General features: G+C 48.4%; 5 protein-coding genes across 7 annotated transcripts; 3 read left to right on the top strand and 2 right to left on the bottom strand.

The window, feature by feature from the left end:
* Positions 1–144: 144 nt before the first annotated feature.
* LOC6588292 (tyrosine-protein phosphatase non-receptor type 23) lies at positions 145–1,377 on the top strand. Its single transcript, XM_026986481.1, has 3 exons — positions 145–177; positions 246–443; positions 591–1,377. Exons 1-3 carry the CDS (start codon positions 145–147, stop codon positions 1,374–1,376), a joined length of 1,017 nt encoding a protein of 338 aa, XP_026842282.1. The 3' UTR covers position 1,377.
* A 684-nt stretch (positions 1,378–2,061) lies between these two features.
* Positions 2,062–2,769, top strand: LOC6588283. Its single transcript, XM_026986422.1, has 4 exons — positions 2,062–2,088; positions 2,180–2,335; positions 2,391–2,561; positions 2,614–2,769. The coding sequence occupies exons 1-4, from the start codon at positions 2,062–2,064 to the stop codon at positions 2,767–2,769; spliced, it is 510 nt and encodes a 169-aa protein (XP_026842223.1).
* Positions 2,770–3,121: 352 nt separating this feature from the next.
* Positions 3,122–3,631, top strand: LOC6588243. Its single transcript, XM_002013751.2, has 2 exons — positions 3,122–3,171; positions 3,254–3,631. Exons 1-2 carry the CDS (start codon positions 3,142–3,144, stop codon positions 3,620–3,622), a joined length of 399 nt encoding a protein of 132 aa, XP_002013787.1. The 5' UTR covers positions 3,122–3,141; the 3' UTR covers positions 3,623–3,631.
* A 397-nt stretch (positions 3,632–4,028) lies between these two features.
* LOC6588251 lies at positions 4,029–10,450 on the bottom strand. Of its 3 annotated transcripts, none has more exons than XM_002013750.2 (2): positions 10,374–10,386; positions 4,029–4,620 (listed from the first exon to the last, which is right to left on the bottom strand). In XM_002013750.2, exons 1-2 carry the CDS (start codon positions 10,374–10,376, stop codon positions 4,111–4,113), a joined length of 513 nt encoding a protein of 170 aa, XP_002013786.2. In that variant the 5' UTR covers positions 10,377–10,386; the 3' UTR covers positions 4,029–4,110. The 3 variants fall into 3 exon arrangements, with proteins under 3 accessions (XP_002013786.2, XP_026850753.1, XP_002013785.2); XM_026994952.1 differs by lacking the exon at positions 10,374–10,386 and adding an exon at positions 4,684–4,856; XM_002013749.2 differs by lacking the exon at positions 4,029–4,620 and adding an exon at positions 7,352–7,897 and having other exon boundaries at positions 10,374–10,450.
* Positions 10,451–11,667: 1,217 nt separating this feature from the next.
* Positions 11,668–12,656, bottom strand: LOC6588286 (mediator of RNA polymerase II transcription subunit 15). Its single transcript, XM_002013748.2, has 3 exons — positions 12,556–12,656; positions 11,907–12,464; positions 11,668–11,840 (listed from the first exon to the last, which is right to left on the bottom strand). Exons 1-3 carry the CDS (start codon positions 12,654–12,656, stop codon positions 11,702–11,704), a joined length of 798 nt encoding a protein of 265 aa, XP_002013784.1. The 3' UTR covers positions 11,668–11,701.
* Between the last annotated feature and the right edge of the window lie 7,604 nt (positions 12,657–20,260).

Here is a 20,260-nt window from a genome sequence, read left to right as displayed (position 1 = left end):
AACAAGTTTTCGAGTGATCTTCTTCGCGCGTCCGGCGGGGTCCAACTGCCTTTTGCTGGGGCCTGCCCCTGCCACAGCTCATTTAGCTGCGAGTCGGCGACCCGCAAACAACACGTAAAGTGCTCCAAAAAGTGCCATTCGAAGATGACTTCCCATCCGTGGCTGTTACTGTCGATGGTGCGTAACTTATACCGAGCAGAGTATCGGAGTGTATCGAATTAATACGAGTATATTTTGCACCTTAGCTGGCCCTGGCCGCCACGGTGCGATCGCAGGAATATCACTACCAGCGGCCGCAAGTCCCCTTCAGCGAGGTGTCAGCGCGTCACCAGCAGCCTGCCAAATATGTGGTCCAAACCCTGGGCCCCAACAGTCGCACCTACGCTCTGGAGTCCCACCTGGCTCCGAGTGTCTATGAGAACCACCAGACTGTGGTCGTGAGGGCGCAGAGGGGACAGCAGAACCAGCTCGGCTATGGATACCAGGGCCCACAGCAGCAGCAGCAGCAGCAGCAATATGTGGCACCGCAGCAACAGTTCCAGCAGCAGCAATATGTGGCCCATCAGCAGCAGCAATATGTGGCACCCCAGCTGAATATGCAGTATCTGGCACCCCAGCCCGTGCAGCAGCCGCAGCTGCACTATTCGACCTACAGAAATCCTTTGCTGGGCAGCGGAAGCTATCAGCAATTTTCTTCAGCCCTAGCCGCTCCTCTCAGCACTCAGGCACTGGCTCCACCGGCGCCACCAGCACCACTCAACTATTACCAGCCTCAAGCTCAACCTCAGCCTCCAACCCAAGCCATCGCCCAGTACCAGGGAGTACCTCAGCCCGCGGCCCAGTACTTGCCACAACCGCAGAACCTGGCGCCACAGAGACTGTACTTCGCCAACCCCCATCCCTACGCAACGGTCACCCTTCCCTCGGGGCAGCAGGTGCTGGATGCGGGCCACGGCTCCGGTGTGCCGCCTACTGCGGTGCTGAACAAACTGCTGACCAGCACGGGTCTCACAGAGCCGGCACCGCGAAAGGGCGACCAGGTAGCCCAGTCGGAGAGCGCGTCGCTGGATGGCTACGACTACAAGCAGACGGCGCCCGGGGACACCAGGGAGTACCAGCGTTACGTGACCAACTGCCAGCCCAATGGACAGTGCCAGCAACAGATCTTGAGTCCAGGACAAGTGGATCCGGGACACAAGCAGCTGCTGCAGGACATACGCGCCGTGGCCCATGCCCATATCGAGGGATGCACCAAGAGTCCCGCGATCTATGTGCCCCCAGGAACCGTGCAGAACGGCCAGGGCCAGCTGAGGCCTAGGAACAGGCGCACCTATGAGCGGAAGGAGGAGCTGATCGAAAGGCATCCCTTCAACTGAACCCCAGCCCAAATTCAAATCTAGATTTAATAATTGTTATTGTTAGTTGAACACATTTTTCAATGTAAATAAAGTGAGCGAGTCCCATTCCTAACCGATTCCGCGATTTGTTTCAACAGCCCAAAGGTAGACAATGCTCCGGGGGCTCCCCAGCTCCAGCTGATTGAGGCGACATCATGTTATTGATCAACCGGTTGGCTGTTGCCTCATCTCTGCCCCCGTGGCTTTTTAATATGCGATTGCCAATGGGTCTCTGCCTGTCGTATGCTAATCACCCATACAAAAATTAACAGTGGACTCAATGCACTGCGCGAAAAAATGGGGGAGAGCATGCGAAAACCTAAAGAGTAGATTTATGATCTTCAAAATGTTTACAAATGCTGTCAAACATTGCAAAGTCTGGCTTGCATTCGTTTTTATTTCAATAAAACCTATCAAAACATTTCTGAAACCATTTTTGCAACCTACTTTCTATTATACCTAAAAATAGAATCAATTATTTAAATCTGCTAAATGAGGTATGAGTTAATGATTTTCGTCTGATCAGACCGTCATTAAAAAAAGTTCTAGACCAGCGAACAACAATATTAATGGTACATTAAATCTCAAAGCAATTGATATTTAGTTATAGTTTGTAATACTTAGAGAACGATATCAGTTGGGGTTGGTTCATTACGGTATCAAAATGCGCGTTCACTATATTGTTTGGATGGTGCCTTTTATTCTTGCAACTTGTGTGACGGAGGTAACTTCCATAATATCGAATCCTTTGGCTGTTACTTCAGTGTTTTGTGCATCGCCAGATAAATTCCCTGTTCGAGTTCACCAACATCAAGTGCAATTCGATTGACAAAAAGTTCTTCGACTTCGATTACTGTCACATCAAGGCCGTGAATCGGACCTTCAAGTACATGTCCGTGAGGACTACCCTGCATGAGTTACCCATTAGGGAGGTATTGGTAAGTACTGTACTTTATCCGCATTGTCCAAGGCTAATGGTGTCTCCGTTCGTAGGCAGATCTGCAAATTTTGAGGCGCTTCAAGGGCTACATACCAATCACTATGAACGTCACCTTGGATGTGTGCAAGTACATGAATAAGAAAAAAAGCCGCAATCCCATGGTGAACTTTTTTGATGGAGTGCTAAAGAACTACTCGAATGCCTATCACAAGTGTCCCTACGATGTGAGTTCCACAAGATACCTAATGCTATATGTAGTATATGATATCCTTGCAGCACGACGTTTGGGTGGAGCAGCTTCCGACTCAGTTCGTGAACACACAACTCAGCGACGTGTTACCTCTTCCCAGTGGCGACTATGCCTTTTACAGCACATGGATTGTCAATGGCAAGATGCGGGGAACTCTCTGCGTCTACGGAACTCTGTTTTAAGCTCTGATTTTAAGAACTTATTCCATACCTTCCAGATGAATTATCAGTGCAGTGCAGCACCAATAAAACCTAAGCATACGTCTGTCTTATTTTTTTCAGTGTGCAGTATTTTCCGACTCTAAAGGCAGTGATTCCCCAATGATTTCTCTATAGTTCTCAGTTCTTAAAGACAATCTATGCTAATCACAATCTATGCTAATCAAATCGATAAATCCAGATGAGAGCACGCAAACAAACCGGTTTCTCTCGCCGTTCTCTCTCTCTGGACAGTAGCATAATAATACCACAGATTTCATAATCGGTTCTAAGGGCAGGCCATAAGAGTTAGTCAGTCCGTGGACCCCGAAGCGAGACATTCACAGCGATACAGCGATGAAGACGAGTTTGCTGCTAACTCTACTGGTAATCTCCGTTCAGAACACGGAACTCGTTTTCCCCTTGACAATGACGTCAAATGCTTAACCACTCTGTCTCTGGCCCATAGATGGTAGTGCTAGGTGTGATGTTAGCCCACTCGGCTATCAACCCAGAAGCTGGCTACCCGTACGAGGCACCAGATGAAGAGCTCCAGCAGCTGACAGAGGAGCCTCGTCCCAGGGAGCAACGTCTCAAGGTGCGCGCGGGTGGAGTAGTGCCTGCCCAGCGGCGACAGCCGTTTGCACGCCGCAACTGCCGCAACAAAGGCAAGGGGAATCCGGAGGCGCAGGCAGCTGCTCGGGCCAGGTATCATGCGGCTCGTCCCCCGCCGCGTCGCCTGTCGAGGCACAAGGAAGTCCAGGTGGACAGCGAGTTCTTTGAGCCCTCGCCGGAACGGGTCGAGGAGCTGAGGCGGATTCTGCTCGACCAGCAATAAAATGAAATGCTCCTGGAAATTCCTCGTGTTTGATTTGCTGTTCCACGGGCCGGGTTTGGTCATTAAGCGAATGCTTGCTAATGGCAGGGGCAATTAGACAAATTGTGCCGGACCATTAGATGGTTGCGAAAAACAAAGGCTAGCGAACCACCGAACCGTAGAATACCCTGCCCTATCCTATTCGGATAGATAGATTCGGATAGGATACCCATATTGATAGAATCAACTTTGGATATCCGAAGTAAGTTCTCATATGGAACTATCTTCTGTGCTCCATGTGTCATGCTACCCGCTTTAAGGAGGTATCAAAAAACTTGCTCGAGCCGCATTCTTCCATCGAGACGCCGCCAAAATTGGCAAAAACCAAATGCAGTTTACAATAAATAAATAATTTATTTTGGCGCTTAACAAACAGAAAACAAAAACACAGCAACAAATTCATAAAAAGTCGATCCCGATTCCAACTCCGATTCAGAGCGATCATCGACCTAGGCGTCGTGTTTGTACTTCTTGCTGTCGCCAGGATTGACGCTGTAGAGATCGTAGTCGAACTGGTCCCAATCCTGGTAGTCGGATCCTCGGGGCTGGGTGCTGCCCTTCTTCAGCTTGAGCAGCGACTTCTTCTCGCGTCCAATGTCCACCGATGGCACCTGCTGGCGGATGCGTATCTCGTCCGCCGACAGAGGCTGTGGCGCCCTGACGGGCGTGCTGGCCAGGAACTGGGACTCTTCCATGCCCAAATCGGAGCCCGGGCTCACCTGGGCGTCGTAGAAGTTGGCAAAGTTCTGCAGCTGCATGGAGGCGGCCGGATTGTGATCGTAGTAGTCCGGCATGATGAGGTTGTAGTTTCCTGTCAGTGTCATCGGCTCCTGGGGCCTGGGGGCATAGGCGAAGCTGGAGTCACTCGCCGCGGGTCGGAGGTCTCCGCGCCGACTGTAGCGGGGCAGTGCCTCGGTGAGGGTCAGGAGCAGGCCCAGGCAGCAGCAGGTGAGCATTATCTGAGGGAATAGATCTGTCAGGGTCCGTCTGGCTGGGAGATGGCTGTGTCTGTGTATGCCTACCTTTTGCGTGGGATTTGTGATGGTCATTGTTGAGACTTAATTGAGACTTCAGTTGTTGTAGAACTTATATAATTTGAATTCCCTTAATTGGCTTTGCACTTCTGTTCGTATTGCTACTGGCTTTATGTCCAGTCAATGTTCCTTGGGGCTGTGCTTAATTCGAGCTCTTAAACCTGTCTAATGTTCTGAGCTCGGCGATTTTGTATTTAAAGCAAATTTCAGGCGAAAGAATTTCATTTCATTTCGTTTGATTTGTTTTGTTTTGTTTTGTTTTGCTTGGGATGCGATACCCATATCTCCCCGAATCCGGTTTCGAGAATTTTGATTTCCAGCAGAGCGTCAAGCGAATCCGCTGCCCCTGACTGCGGGAGAGACTGTCACTTGGAGTGAGTGACACACGCGGCGACGTCAGTCCAGGTCAGGCACATCCACATCCACATCCACATCCCCATCTCTCCACAAGACGTGGAGCAGCAGCACAGGTCAGGAACATCTCCAGCCAGAATGGGGATGGAATGGAAGGAGACGGGGCAGTCCTGTGATTGCGTCAACAGAAGAAATGCAAATTCCTGAACGGACGGAGACACACGTTCTGCGCTTCTGGATTCCATTTCAGCGACTGGACTATGGGACTGGAGCCCTTGTTTTGACACACATTTGATTGGATGATTCATGGAGCAATTAATCCAAATTAAACGCTAATAAAAATATTAATTGCCCTGCCATTGTACCAGTGAACTTTTGCCCAGGCCCAGGCAGGGTATGCCTGCGTATGCCGTGTGTAATTAAGCAGCCGATTTGGGCAGGGACATGATAATCGGCATATTACAAATTGGCACATCAATCATGCAGCTTTATTGGCTTCCAATGATCTGACATTTCAATATCTGTCATTTTATTGTCACTCGAGCCACGGCACTGATAATCCTGCGGGCAGGTTCAATAACACTTCCCCCTTCAGGGAAATTCCAGGCCTCACCCCGACTGATCGCAGTGAGAGATGAGATCCAAACTGGTAGCGGGGATAAGCCCGAAACCAAAATTGGAACACACATTAAAGTGGTCTCTTTTAATTGGGGGCTTTTAACGATCACTTGAGATACGACTTGGGGAAATCTAAGCCAGCGCTCAGTAGCTGGAGACTCCACTCTCTCCTAACAGATACCCATCTCAGATATTATAGTATGACTACAGTTGCAAAAGTTCTACAGCTGTATTTTGTGAATCATGTGTTGTCCATCTAAAAGCCCTACCCGCCTGGTATTTCGGAACATTTTAAGCGCTAAAAACTCTAATAAATCAACCAAAAATTCCACCTTCTTTTAGATTTTCTCAAATACTCCTTCTAACCATTTTTTTTTCCGAATCTTTGCTCATTTGAAGTCAAGAAGTCAAGGCTAATAAATCAGGTCTCTGCGAGAAAGATGAGTGCCAGAAGAGACATTCATGAGGCTTACCTTGGACTGTCGCTGCCAGACCTTATTTACAGCTCTTAATCTGGAGGTTTATTTCCCGCTGTTCAGTTATAAATGATCATGGAATGCCGATGAGAGCCACCCACAGCCACCCCATCGGCAAAAATGCGGCAAAGGCATAAATAAGTTTTAGTGTCCCGGGGAAAACCCGTTGTCATCGCCAGATACCTCTGGAATTTCTCTGGCATTTTTTTTGGGGAAATATTTCCCAAACATGTACTGTACTCCCCGGCCAGAGCAGGGCCAGAACTCATTTGGCATTGTTTTAAGCACTTACTCGAACATTTCGTTTCGTTTCGTTTAATTTGTTTGTGATTTGTATTTTGCATATGGATATTTACAACACAACTTTTATTGCTTAATTTTTTTTTTTTGTACATTTTTGTGCTGCTTTATTTTTGTATTTTATTTTTTTTGCGTTTTCCCTTTTGTGTGTAAATTGGCCCGTTTTTAATTTTTGCTGTTTTTTGGGCACATGTTTTTCGAGATCAAAGACATGTTTTGTGAGCAGCCAGAGAAAATAAATTTTTTTGTATTTGCTGGGAATTTACGTCGGAATACAATCCAGAAGAGATATCTGTAGGGGGGAAGGGGCAGGAGCATCAAAAATTGTTTACTTTGGCTTAAGCCTGGCATAATATTTCAATTATTTCGTGGGCCAGATACAGATTCGCAGTCCCCCCGCGCCCCTGTCCCCCCCTGCCCCCCCTGGACTGTTTGAGCAGCTCAACTATTTGCCGAGGCCCAGGCCGCAGCAGCGGCAATGTGGAGGATGATGGAGTCGAAAGCCTCAAAGCAACGTGCCCCAAAATACAACCGCAAAATTACTTACCCGCCAGACGTGCTGCTGGCCCCCGGCCACGTTGCCCTGCGGTTGCCTAGACAAATGTTGCATGCCTCTATGGGTGCTGCATGGATGCTGCAGCCAACCCCAACCAAGGGAAGTGTCGCCTCATTATCGATGTAGGCAGGCAGGCCCCAAGCCAAGCAAATGCAAATCGCATTAAATCTAATATGCAACTCGACCGCAACAAGCCCCGCACCTCGGCTGCCTCCCCCCATTGTGTGTGCTCTGCCTCGGCCACACATCGTAGACCAGAGTCCAGTAAGTTTCAACTTATATGGGGTACTCTGCCCAGAAGGGCAGACACAGACATACAGACATTTCTGCCCCGAAAAAACACTTCATAGCGTTCCATACATCAATAAATACAAATTTAGGCGGGTAATACATAAGTAAACAAATGCAACTAATGTAGAACGTACACTAGCTCGGGCCTCTGTACCGATTGGCGGGTGAAGACGCTCTGGATATTAGCCACAAGATATTCCAAAAAGGAGAGGAGCAGATCTCTGTACATGAGCCAGGACGCTAGTGGGGGGTGCTGGAACCTGCCGAGGATGTTCTGCATTACCACGCCATTGGCGGCGAAGTTGGCGAGCAGCAGGGCCACGTACAGGCCCACCACGAACGACACAAAGGAGCGCGAGGCCGTCGGATGATTTGTTGCCTCGTTCCACTTCGCCAGGGCAATGACAGTCAAGATGCTGATTGGCAAAGCTGCCACCACCATGAACAGATTGAGCCTAAAGGTGAGACCCACCACGGCAGCATAATTGGCACTAAAGAATTGCGAGTCAACGGCTATAACGATGTTCATCTGTGGCCGCAGAAAGGAGGCCAACATCAATGTATACAGCAGCAGGAACACCACTATATGGTAAGGTTGTGGGTCCATCTGCGGGGCGGTTATTGGAGGATTATTGAAAGTAAATGTAAGGCAAACAGAGTGAGAGAAAAGATCACAAACCCCCAAGCAAACCCCATCAATCCTATTTCAACTTGTTGCAAGCAAATGCCTTGCGTCTGATCTGCTGCAGACCCTAATTAAAATGCACTTTCGGAGGCAAGCAAGGCATTCCCATTGCCAGACCATCCATCAATCCAAATAGACTTCAATTAACTGCAGTTACAGCGGAGCCCCAGTCGAATCTTATGCCGTGTCACGCCTCACTCCCGTGTGACCGACTCCGCATCGACTCCAGCCCTTACAGCAATTACTTAACACATACGAAATGTCATCAGAAATGCAGTTGCAATCGCACTCACACTCGCTCTTTCTCACTCACAAAAACTCACACTCAAACACTGTCGGGGAGGCTGTGAGGGTACTCCTCGTAATAACCTCATAATATGGGTCATTAGCGCAGGCGGGACGGCCACTCTGCCAGCCATTAATTACTTGCATTTCCATCGATGCCTCTTAATCTTCACACTTGCGAAAGACCGAAAAAAGCAACAACAGCAACAAACAATCGGGCAAAAATTAAAATGGAAAACAGCAAACAGTGGAAATGCAAAAGACAGCGACAGCGACAGAGACCGAGGAGGAGGAGGAGGAGGAGGAGGAGGAGGAAGAGGGAAACACAGCAAGCACCACGAAGCAATAAAGCATAATTAATTGAAAAATGTTCAGCAACAGCTTGGAATACTTTGATGTCAGGTTTCAATAGTGAAAATTGGCAGAAATATATGTACGTCAGCTGAAATGGAATTGGAAATGCGGGGAAAAGCGGACGCAGTGCTGAAATCTTAGGGCCAGCAAACCAGTCGAAATAAATCAATGCAAAGCCCCTGACAATGCCAGGCTAATTGCGCAATGATTAAGCGAAAGTGGCAAAATTCAAAATTCATTTCCATGGAATATGCATGTGTGTGGGGGAAAGTAAATGTGATTGAGTGTGCTGGTTGGTGCCTGTGTGTGCTCGGACCGCCCGTTGACAGCAATAAATCAGCAGGTGTAATGAGTCAAAGTTATCGCTGTGCCCGGATCATTAATCACACGCATAACAAATTAAGAGTACATTATTCCAGTGCCACAAATGCACACACACACACACACATAAAGTGCATGTTGGTGCAGCCATGGAAAAACCTCTGCATACTTTCAGGCGCAAAGCTCATTGGCATTATGCTAATTTGGCAAACAACAACGTTTGCTGCAACATTATTAGCTTATTAGCTTTCAGACCCTCCTTTCTTTTCTGCTGGCAGTATATAATTTCGTGGGGATTAACCATAAGCAAGTTCTGATACAAATAAATCCAGTATTCGAAGTGTAACTTTCAAAGAAACTATGACCTAAGCGTGCATGCTCGAATGAAGCTTTCAACTTTGAGAAACCCGAAAACTGAATTTCCAATCTTGTTAGATGAACATTCGAGTCCTTAGACCGGGCTACACGATGCTCTCTCCGAGAGCTCTGTTTACTCGCTCGCTAATTGTAAATGCCAATCAGGGTGGTGGTGCCCGGGACCAGCTGACAAGACAAAGCCAACTGTCGACTCGAGCCTGAACTGAACTCAGCCGAATGGAGTGCGGCTGAGTGCTGGTGCTGGTGCTGGGGGATTGACGCTGTCTGACGCTGGGTGGGGGAATGGAATGGCAGGGGGCTGTGCAGGAGCTGGCTGATTGCTCCAATTGCCAGGCGCCCGGGCACGCACGACTGCCTCATACAAACTTGCAACTAAACAAGAGCAGCGGCAACAACAATTGGGGCAACAACAGCAGCATCCAGCAGCATTCAGCAGCATCAGCCACTGTCAACGCACAAAGACAGCAGTCGGAGCTGACGTAACGAAACGGTTAATTTAGACTACGACATGGCCAACAACAAACGAAACGAAGGCAGTTCAAAAGCCGTCAGCGCGAGATGAGATGAGCTTGCAGATGGCTACAAAGAGAAGACCCACAAGAAGGACCAGTAGCAGGAGCAGGAGCAGGAGCAGGAGCAGGAGCAGCTTTGTCGCATTTGCATAGGGGCGTGTATGGAGTCCAGGATCTGCAATTACAGCACCCTTGGCTGGGGCTGCGGATGGGGTCTCACCCTGGAGATTGGATACAGAATAGGGTTCAGCTTGAAAAAAGGGGCTACCCGGAGTGGGGTGGGATTTGTTGCCATATAAAACATTTTTTAGTGTTTCCAGCATTGAAATGCTGGCGAATGTTTAGAATTTAATTAGCGACGCTCCCTGACTAGGCGTGCATGAAATTAGAGACCCATAAAATGTCTACCAAAGTGGCAATGTCAACAAGGAGACCCAGAACCAGGACCGAAAACGGAGCAGGAGCCGGCGAGGCATCGAGTTTAAGCGGGCCACGTCAACGAGAACCAGGACCAGGCCCAGGACTCGGATATGCTTAGAGGTACTTACCATGCGTCCAATTAACCAGCGGGAATCCGAATCCAATTGCTGGAACGCCTTTTAGTTGAAGTGCAATTGCAATTCCGAAAATACGAGAGAATTTTTGTTGTACATATTTGATATAAAATGTGATCGAAATGTGAACTAGATCAAATAAGTATTGGGTGTTTAGTGGGAACGAAGGTTCAAACCATTCTTTAAAAATTCATTACCTGGTCTTACCCCTCACCTGGGGCAACACTCCCAGACTCTATCTAACACCTATGTTAGCGACTGCAGACTGCAGACTATCCGTGTCGTCAACTTGTGGCAATCATCGCGTGGTGGCCCTCGTCTGGCCAATGCCTAGACCGCCCGCCCGGCCGCCCGCCCGCCAGCGCCTGCCGGCTCGGCGTTGACACAAAACAATGGGCAACACTTCAGCACTTTCATTTTCCTGCTCGAACACTTGCCGCGGCACTCAGCCGCAGACTCAACGCATTGCCACATACATTTTGTGGATTTTTATTTATTATTTTCCTTCTTTTTGCCTTTGTTTTTGCTGTTGTGCCTGTGGTGGCAACTCACTCGCACAGAGCAGAGGCAGAACAATTTGCGAGTCGCACTCAGCATGAAGTGTTCTGTGCGGTTTTTCGTGCTTTATGTTTTATATATTTTTAGAAATTGTTTTTAGTTGCATGTTTTACTTTTATGCTGACGCTCTGTGACAGCCTGGACAGGCTGGGCTGGCAGGGGATGGGATTAGGATCTGGGGGTAGGTTCACTGTACAGCAGCACCACGACGGCAGATAAGTCACATATTGTTCACGAAGTTTTTGTTTAGGAATAGAGCCACACACGAATGGTCTTCTAGGGGTGGGAACAGCTAACTCGTTGAATAAAAGACACAAAAAAGGAGCAATTCGATTCATTTTTTCATAAATGTTTAAAGAGCTTAAGAGTGATTCATTTTTTGAAACCCACTAGATATGCCTGTCATGCCTTTTTCTAGCAACGTTCTATGTACTCTTTCAATCCCTTTCATTATCGTTTTTCAGGAAAAGAAAAGATTATCCCATACGGAACCCCACAGAACCTGCCCAAGTCGACTCTCCTGTACTTCCTCTGAGTCTGCCACAGATGCAGTTGTCATTTAGATGAAAATTGCATGAGCGCACATGCACGCTCGCTCGAACGCACCCATACACAGGCACAGGCACAGGCACACACTCTGCCACTCTTTATACACACTCGTTCAGGGGAGGGGCACGTACGATCGAGCAGCCCGGAAGTATGCAACACTTTCTTTACTGTCTATGCGCATCTTTATTAATTATGCCAGCGATTTAATTAAAAACTTAACCAGCTGTCGCCTTGAGCGCCGTGGCACTCAACAGGGGGGTCGTCTGATAGTTGGGGCAGGGCATGTTCATGCCACTGCAAGTGGATGGATGGCTGCTACTTGCTGGCGCTGCAGTTGCCGGCGATGGGGATGAGCTAATTAAAATGCATTGTTTAATGCAAATAATGGATTATAGTTGGTAGTTTGCAGTGTTTACTTACACCGGCTGAGTGCCAGCAGGCCTCAAGTGCTGCAGGCTGGGATTCTGGAAGGAGGTGGCAGTGTAGGCGGATCCTGGCGCCACAACGGCTGCCACAGGCGGCGCCCTAACGATTTTTGGCTCGGTTTCGGGGTATTGCTGTTGTTCTAGTTGTTGTTGTTGTTGTTGTTCAGCCTGAATTGGCTTTGGCGCTCTGAATAGCTGTTGCCCCTGTTGTTGCGATGCAGGATGCACATTGACGCCATTGAACCCTGGCAATATTTGAGGTTGTTGACTCGTTTGCCCCGCGGCCTGAGAGTTTTCATACAAAAAAAAGTGTTGCTGCTGTTGCTGCTGTTGCTGCTGTGGTTGATTGGTGGCTGCCATGAAGCCTGGCTGCTGGCCCTGCCAACTTGGCCCACTTTGGCCCAGTAACTCCAGCAACAATGGCGCCAACTCCTCGCTGCCCGTGATTTCCTGGAGATGCTGTTGCAGCCGCCCCGGCTCTACCATCTGAGAGGGCAGGCGCTGAATGGTCAAGCCCGTGGCAGCACCTCCTACGCGGTTAGAGTTAAGCAAACTGCAAGTAAATACACACATAGTTTGCTCAATAGATTGACCCGCTTCAGAGAGAGACACAGACACAGAGAGACTTGGCGACGACGACCTACTTTGTCAACTGCTGTTCAAACATTTGCCCCCCGGCCAGGGGCAGGCAGAGCCAGAGGCAGCCCAGCGCCAAGTGGGGCAGAACGAGCCAATTTGGATACATATTTAAAGGCTTATTAGTGCCTTCCACTGGAACCTTCCACGTCAAACTCCAACTAGGAACTAAAAGCCTCAAGTCGGGCATTAACTCAAACACCAAACACACATCGGAAATTCTCTGGAGCCATTGATTCTCATTAAGACTGTCAGAGAGATACGGCGATACGGCGATACAGCGATAGAGAGACGGAGCAGGGGACAGAGAATTTGGCTGTTTATATTTTGGCATTTCATTAGGTTTCCTGTTTTCTGGCATTAATTATTGGGGTTAATTATATATGCCCATTAATATGCAAATATTATGGGGTGTGAACATTTCGGTATACGGCTAATTACCATACAGAGTTCTCAATCGCAGCCAGATACCGGCTCTCAGGTGAGTGCAAATTTGGCTCGTCAGAGAAGCATCTGGGAGAAGTTGACCCTGAGATAAATACAGATTGTGTACGAGTGTACACAATAGTGGAGAGACCCAAAAACCTAAAAACTCTTTATCCAAGTCAATATGTTTCAATAACATGGGTATATCTATGCGCATCTATCGTGCGGGGAGTCTGCTCAAGCCCCCAGGTTGTTTGCCTCCACAAGCTGTCACATGTGAGTCGCTGGCTTTAATAAATCCCAGCTGAAAGCGTCCCCAAGCCATGCCAGTGGCTGTCAAACTGTAAAGTGACACTCAGCTTTGGGGGATACAAGCATGTCCCTCCTGCTCCTCCTCGCCGACCCCTCGCTATATGTGGGGCAAAATGTTTTTCCATTAAATTACAAGCTGGCCTCCGCCGCCATCCCTCCTCCCCTCCCTGCTGCCGTCAGCATCGCTGCAGACAGCCCCTTCGTCTGCGTGCTGGCTGGTCCGACCGACCAGCAGAGTCATGAAATTTAGTGTTGGCGGCATAATTAGACCATCAATTGCGGAAAACTCATGACAGTCATGAATGAGCGTTTCCCTGTGTGTGGCTGTGTTTGTGTTTGCCTGTGTTTGTGTTTGTGTGGGGCACAACCACAGGGCAGTGGCTAGGGAGGTTCTGGGATAAAGTAATATGGCCCCCAAGCATAAACTCATCAGCCCCGGAAATGCTGACAGCGATGAGGACGAGCCACCAAAGGCGGCCAGAATGTTGACGATGGCCGAGACTGTTGCTCCGGAATTACAACAGCCAGAAGACCAACCAACCACAATGGCTTTCACAATAAACTGAAAATGTAAGGGACAAATGCTGCTTTCGTCGCTCATAAATATTCACTTGAATATATATTTCTGGTCTGCCCATATACGAGTGGGAGTGGCAGTAGGAGTACTTGTACGTATGGCTGGACGCTTTCATTTTCAGCTGTTTTTCGGTTTAGGGGCGCCAAAGTGTGAAACTGTTTGAGAGTGCATATTTGTATGACGATTTTTCGGCGACTGTGCCTGTGCCTGTGCCAGTGCCAGTGCCAGTGCTGGCCAGCCGAGTGTGAAAGTTAAGCACATAAATTACATGTGAGCCATCTCGGGGTCGGGTCCTGCGAGGGGAATTAGGAGCGACAAAACCAGAAAACACTTAGAATATGGCAACAACCGCTCGCTGGGGGTGCATAAAGTGCGGCTCGGTGGCGCTTTTTAGTAAAATTACACGCTCTAATCCACAACTTTTGAGTGGGCACTACCGCCAACACCACCACCCGCTAACATCACCCACACAACCACCGAAAAAAAGACGCTGAGAGCAGGTTCGCCACGAGTGTGTGTGTGGGGGGGCGAGATGAAAGGCGACTGCCGAGGGCATATCAAGGGCTACAAGAATGCGCCAGACAGCGGCAAAGACCTAAACGCAAAACAAGCAAAGCGCATATATACACACACGTACACACACACATATATGTATCGCCTGAAAGTATGCAAAACATAATTCATGCTGATGGAATTGTATGCTTGAGTATATGCGAGGAGTGCTGCGTCCCATCCCTGCTCCACCATACCGACCAGGGCTGGCTAAAAATCATATGCATCACGTGATTAAACGCGTCATGCATGAAAATGTAAAATATTGTGCAACCCCCCAGACAGACAGAGACGGAACCACAGGCAGGGCAAGGGTGAGATGATGGCTAAAAAATATACAAATCCGCACTACGTCTGGCCGAAGCTTATATGCTCTCACAGGATCATCAGAATTACAGATTTTCTCACATGAATTTTAATCCGATTGTGGCTATAATTCTCATAGTTTCATAGCAGTTTCGACTTACATTAAGAGTTTGGTATTTGTTCCATACTGATAGATCACACATAAAAGATACAATTCCAGAATACTCTCATGTATATTTTGTAAAATCGCCATGGCTTTTGGACAACATATACCCCCTTTTAGTGTATAAAAAAGGGAAAAAATTAGACCCCGCATATCATGTTTACTTGACTTGACTGGCAAGCAAAGTCAGGCGACGGGACCGGGAGCGGGAGCGGGACTGGCTCCAAGTCTGGCATCCGTGACCAAAGCAAACGAGAGCAAACAAAACGCCTCGGTTACAAATTTTGCACAATTTTTTCTCCCCTCCATTTAAATGGAGAGAAATGGCTGGCGAGCGAGCGAGCTGAGCTGCTGATTTCTCCGACTGAGAATCCTGCCGTTGACGGAGATGAATCTGGGCAGCACGTGCTGGAGGCGCCGCCAGACATTGGCTTGAACTTGGCCACCACACACAGCACTTTGGGGCGTGGCTCCGACTGCATTGGTCCCGGAAAATTGCAGTTTTGCGGCTTTAATCGGTTGCCAGGCGAATGCGGATTGTGAATGTTAAATGAAGGTCAACGGCAACGGCAACAGGCTAAAGTGAAATGAATGTCCATTCAAATGCTCATAGTATTATTCATATGCAATTTTTATGAGTTGAGCGTCAAACGTTGGTACGACTCTGTATCGCAGGGATTTCACAGAATTTTTGTGCAACAGAAATAAATGGAAATTGTTATAGATTTTTGTGAAACTATTCATAACTGATTCGAAGCGAATCATGTATTCAATTCGGAGATACATATCTCTAAACCAATGTACAGGGCTTAAAGTTTTAGATTCCATGACAGTCAGGATGTGTATGGATTCTGGTGATAGACCTCAGGGCCTGAACCACCTGCTAGTGAAAGTGATAAGCAAAAACCTAGGAGCTTCAGCATTTTCTAGACCAATGGAATCTGACCAGCTAAAGCACTTTCTGAATACCAACTTGTCACACAAATTATCCGCTGCAGCAGCGAAATGCAAATGGAAATGCAACTTTAATGGGCATCCCTATCGGCCCTCCTTTTAGCATATGGAAACCTTTTTTGGTGAGGGGCACACACCCATAGGAAAGAAGACAATCTCGAGCACACTTTGTGGCATGGCTGGGGGAAAATTTATTACTAGAGCTGGGATATATCATTCAGCGCCAGAGCTGGCGCCGCGCTCACTTTCCGAGAATTATGTCAGGCCGGAGCAGCTAAAAGTTGGAGTTAAACTACTTTTCTACGACTTTTTCGCAGTGCTGTGGCCAGGGAAAAGGAAGTCGAGCAGAATGCCGGAAAGAGCGCGAACTTTCTTCATTTTGGTGCGGCGTGGCATGGCACACTTTGTCGCAGTTGGCACATGCCTCGCTTGATTATTTTAGTCGCTCCTTTAGTGCGGATGCTTCTGCTTCTGCTTCTGCTGCTGCTGCTGCTGCAGCCTACAAACTGTGACAAATTCCTTCGGCTTTCTCCAGCCACGCCTGACACATATTCCCATGGTTTTAGCATACTTCGGGGGCAGCGCAGTGCGGCCAGATTATTGCGGACACGTCGTAGCCACTCGCAGATAAAAGAAGATAGAAGACACAAGAAAAACCACTCGGAACACTTTAGTGGGGCCGTCCGACTTGAAAGTATCCTTTGCTAGGATTTAAAAAGAGCTGAAAGTGGGGCAATGACAATGGGTTGCAGTAAAACCAGAATGAATTCAGGCTGAATCAGGTATCTGTATTGTGTTGGTTAGTCTGTTTATCTCGGAGAGCATTCTCAGAGGTTTGATCTGCAGCAATACCATGTACCCATACTCTTCTACTGAATGCCGAAAACATGCAAAGTAGAGGACAAACCCGAGAGCAAGAGTGAGGGAGTGCCCTCCCACAACATCGTAGAGTCCCAGCAGCAGATGACATGTTTGGGCAACCCACTTGCGTATTGGGAGCTGGACAGCTGCCTCTTCATTAGGGACTCCATTGAAATTTAGCATGCCAAAGCATTGCGATGCATACTTTAAGGCCACCTTGCCGCACCGGACTGCAGCTCCAGGGTGCAGAGAGATGCTGGAGGAAAGGAAAAAGAAAACTTTGCTTTGCAGCAAATCAGCGAAAGCGCCAACAAACTATTAAAAACTTTCGCAACAAGAAAAACTTGCAGGACCAAGACTTTCGCCTCCAAGACCTCACCACCGCTGCTGGTGTATCCTCGGTGCAGCCTTGTTGGCTGGTGGTGATGGCATCCATATCTGACGAGTGCCAAAAAGCAAAAGTTTCCTTCCTTCTTCTCGGGTCCGATGCTGCCGCTGCCGCTGCCGCTGCCGCTGCCGCTGCTGCATACAATGTTTGTGCTGATTGCAGCTCGGCAAATGGCTTTTGATTTCACAAATCAAAACTTTCTTGTGAGCGCTGTGCACGTGATTTATGCCTGCGGCAGTGGCAGTGGCAGCGGCAGTGTCTGTGGCAGCCAGCAGCCAGCAGCAGTGGTAGCTGGCGAGGATCGCCGGCGACATGCACGAGCGCCCTGCTGTAAAAACTTGGACGGGTCCGTCCGGCTTAGCAGCCCACAGCCAAAGACGCAATCCGAGACGCAGCCCACACAAAAGTTGCTCATTCTGCTTGCAGCTTAATGCACATTTAGATTTCGCTCAGTGCGGGGCGGAGGGACGTTGGTGTATCCTAATGGCAGCTCGTCAGGCTGCCAAAAAATGGAAATGGAAACTCTGCTTCAAGTCGCTTCTAATGAAAGCGGCGGCGGTGGCGGCGGTGGCGGCGTCCTTAACACTTTCCTCTAATTGCCACACCGCCAGCCAGGGGAAACTTTTGCTGTGAAATGAAAATAACATTGCATATCTAATGTGGCTGTGGTGCCGTGTGGCAGCAGGTGAGTGGGTGTTTTCGCCAGTGTGTGTTTCGGCAATTCATGTCTTAACGTCTGCAACTCATAAATAACATCAAATAATAGCCCCCGTCTGGCGAGGGGATTCCGAGGGGCGGCGGCCCCTCCCCAATAAAGTGCCAGAAACAAGCACAGCAGCAGACCGAGCAACACCAGAACAACAACCTGAACAACAACTGGCAACACCAACACACTTGCAACACTTGGCAGCAGCAGCAGCAGCTGCAGCCGCACCAGCATCCGAGCTGCCGTTGCAGTTTGCCAGTTGCCACTGCCACTGCCACTGCCACACCCGCACACCCGAACACCCCCCGAAAAACTTTTGTGGTCGTGCATTCGCTTAGCGCTAAATGCAGCAGAGTTAAGTCTTTATGGGAGTACAGCCCAGCCCCACCCTGGAACGGAACGTGATCGGAAGTGGAGCAGAACCGGCGTGTACCCTGTACAAGGTCGGAGGACCTTTCTTTTGAATTACAGAGGGGACCCTATGAATTTGGGTTTGAGGCATTTTTAGAAGCCTATACTTGCAGGGACCTGCAAGAACTTCACGTCCAAAAAGCAACCCCAAACACCTTCCACCTTTGTGCTGTCTACCCTGGCTCCAGCATGCACCGCCCTACCCTGCATTAGTCTCGTTTTCTGCCCACTTATCAGGTGGCTGCGTAGCCTGCTAACAAATTTGGGCTAATTAGTTGGACTTAAGCGAGGCTTATGTGCCGCCTAATGGCAGCCCCCCGTGAGCCCCCCGCCCAGTCCCACTCAACCCTTTCGGGCCGAAAGGCTGCCACAAATGGTTAGCATACTTCTGGGCGGACGAGCATTTAATATATGTAATTGCAGTTTCTGTGCTTCGCAACGCAGCCAAAAAAACAAACATACTTTATAATGTTGCCAACAATTTTTGGGGAACCAACTCAAAAATTGTGCTGCTGCCTGACCCCTTTGGGGGAGGGGTAGAAGGACACAAATTGTCAGTAGACCACAAAACACGCAAACATTAAGGCCGCACTGGAATACCCACCCACCCACACACACACACACACACACACACACACCCAGACACTGGGATACTTGTGGGTCGCTCCGCTCAGGTCCCTCTGGCTCATCTGTTTTGTCATGTCATTGAAGCGTAAATGAGACATTTGCGACGCTTGTTTAATTAAAGTAAATTTTAATTTAATCAAATTTTGTCTCGATGTGCGATGTGCCTGCGTGTGGCTATAACGGCAGAAACAACCATAGCAACAACAGCAACAACAGCAGCAGCATTATGCCCGACACCGTTTGCCATTTTACATTAAAATTGTTCGCATAGTTTTTTGGGTTTCAAAATGGCTTTCCTGTCCTCGCCCCATGGCAGCTGTCGCTTTACACGCTTTAAAATTCCAACAAAGTTTTGTAGTTGCTTTTTAGAAGTCGTCTTACGCTCACTCCTGTCCCTTGCCATGTCCCTGTCTCGCTCTCGTGTACTCTCTCCTTCACTCTCTAAAGTGTCATGTTGTACAGGTGTCAATTGTGGGCGTGGCACTTAATTAAATCATTCTGTCGTCCTTTGATTAATTGTCACATAACAAACATTCTGTGGATTGCGTGTGAACAGGGACAATGGATGAACTAGGGAAGGACTGGGGATATGTGAGTGAATAAGTGAAAACGTTGGATACTTTCCACTTGGAGAGTGAGTCAATTAAATGATTTCTGTCGGAGTTTGCGGCCAAAGCAAACTTCCAGCCAAGAATTTATCTATAGTATTTTACATTGAACTTCCCCGCACTCGAAATGCTTATTTAAAAAGGTTCCTTCAATATACCTACGTTATTTATGTACGAGTTTGTTCGAGTGAAGCTTACAAGTTTTATTTTATTTTATAGTTCACCCCATCCTTGGTCGGAGTCGGAGGAGGTGGTTAAAGCGCAAAGGAATTCAATTAAATGCTCCGGCTCCGGCTCCGGCTTGCAGGAAAAGTTTTTCTAATTTAATTGGACGTTTTGTTTGCACATGCCGCGAGTATTTTCATGTGGCCATTGTGGCCATTGTTGCCATGTACTTTGCCCAGAGCTTCGTTTTATTCGATTTAGAGAGCGCCAAAGTGCAAGCCTGAACACATGACGTATGAGTGATATAAATATAATAAACGCGGCGCCGAGCAGCAACGCTAATTGCCAGAAATACTCGTAAATGAAATATAAGTTCGGCCTCGACAAATGTTATTACAATTATAATGGAAAGCAACAGCAGCAAAAGGCACGGGCAGGGGCTGTGGTTGTGCTGGATGTGCCATGAAAAATGCATATTTGGGCTTAACCGAAAAATAAACAAGGCCGACAGAGGAGGCAACGTTGCGGGGGGCAGGGCGGCACGACTGCGGGGGTTAGCCGCCTGCACCGTCATGTGTGCAACACAAATTCTTTCGCGCTTCGTTTCGTTTGCTTTTTGCATGCCACAGCGCGCGCTGAGCCGAAAAGTATGCAACA

Source organism: Drosophila persimilis, unplaced genomic scaffold (assembly GCF_003286085.1).
Source record: "Drosophila persimilis strain 14011-0111.01,24,50 unplaced genomic scaffold, DperRS2 tig00000000-arrow-pilon, whole genome shotgun sequence".
Lineage (NCBI taxonomy): Eukaryota > Metazoa > Arthropoda > Insecta > Diptera > Drosophilidae > Drosophila > Drosophila persimilis.
Note: the sequence above shows the minus strand (reverse complement) of the source record. Positions and strands in the feature narration are given on the sequence as shown.

Coding starts and splice junctions, on each gene's coding strand:
- LOC6588283 (XM_026986422.1), top strand. CDS start 2,062: ATGCGCGTTCACTATATTGTTTGGATG. Junction 2,089..2,179: donor TTCACTATATTGTTTGGATG/GTGCCTTTTATT, acceptor GTGCATCGCCAG/ATAAATTCCCTGTTCGAGTT. Junction 2,562..2,613: donor ATCACAAGTGTCCCTACGAT/GTGAGTTCCACA, acceptor ATATCCTTGCAG/CACGACGTTTGGGTGGAGCA.
- LOC6588243 (XM_002013751.2), top strand. CDS start 3,142: ATGAAGACGAGTTTGCTGCTAACTCTACTG. Junction 3,172..3,253: donor GTTTGCTGCTAACTCTACTG/GTAATCTCCGTT, acceptor TCTGGCCCATAG/ATGGTAGTGCTAGGTGTGAT.
- LOC6588286 (XM_002013748.2), bottom strand. CDS start 12,656: ATGTATCCAAATTGGCTCGTTCTGCCCCACTTGGCGCTGGGCTGCCTC. Junction 12,465..12,555: donor TTTGAACAGCAGTTGACAAA/GTAGGTCGTCGT, acceptor ATTTACTTGCAG/TTTGCTTAACTCTAACCGCG. Junction 11,841..11,906: donor CCTGCTGGCACTCAGCCGGT/GTAAGTAAACAC, acceptor CATTTTAATTAG/CTCATCCCCATCGCCGGCAA.
- LOC6588251 (XM_026994952.1), bottom strand. CDS start 4,710: ATGACCATCACAAATCCCACGCAAAAG. Junction 4,621..4,683: donor TCACAAATCCCACGCAAAAG/GTAGGCATACAC, acceptor CTATTCCCTCAG/ATAATGCTCACCTGCTGCTG.
- LOC6588292 (XM_026986481.1), top strand. CDS start 145: ATGACTTCCCATCCGTGGCTGTTACTGTCGATG. Junction 178..245: donor CGTGGCTGTTACTGTCGATG/GTGCGTAACTTA, acceptor TTTGCACCTTAG/CTGGCCCTGGCCGCCACGGT. Junction 444..590: donor ACCAGACTGTGGTCGTGAGG/GCGCAGAGGGGA, acceptor GTGGCACCCCAG/CTGAATATGCAGTATCTGGC.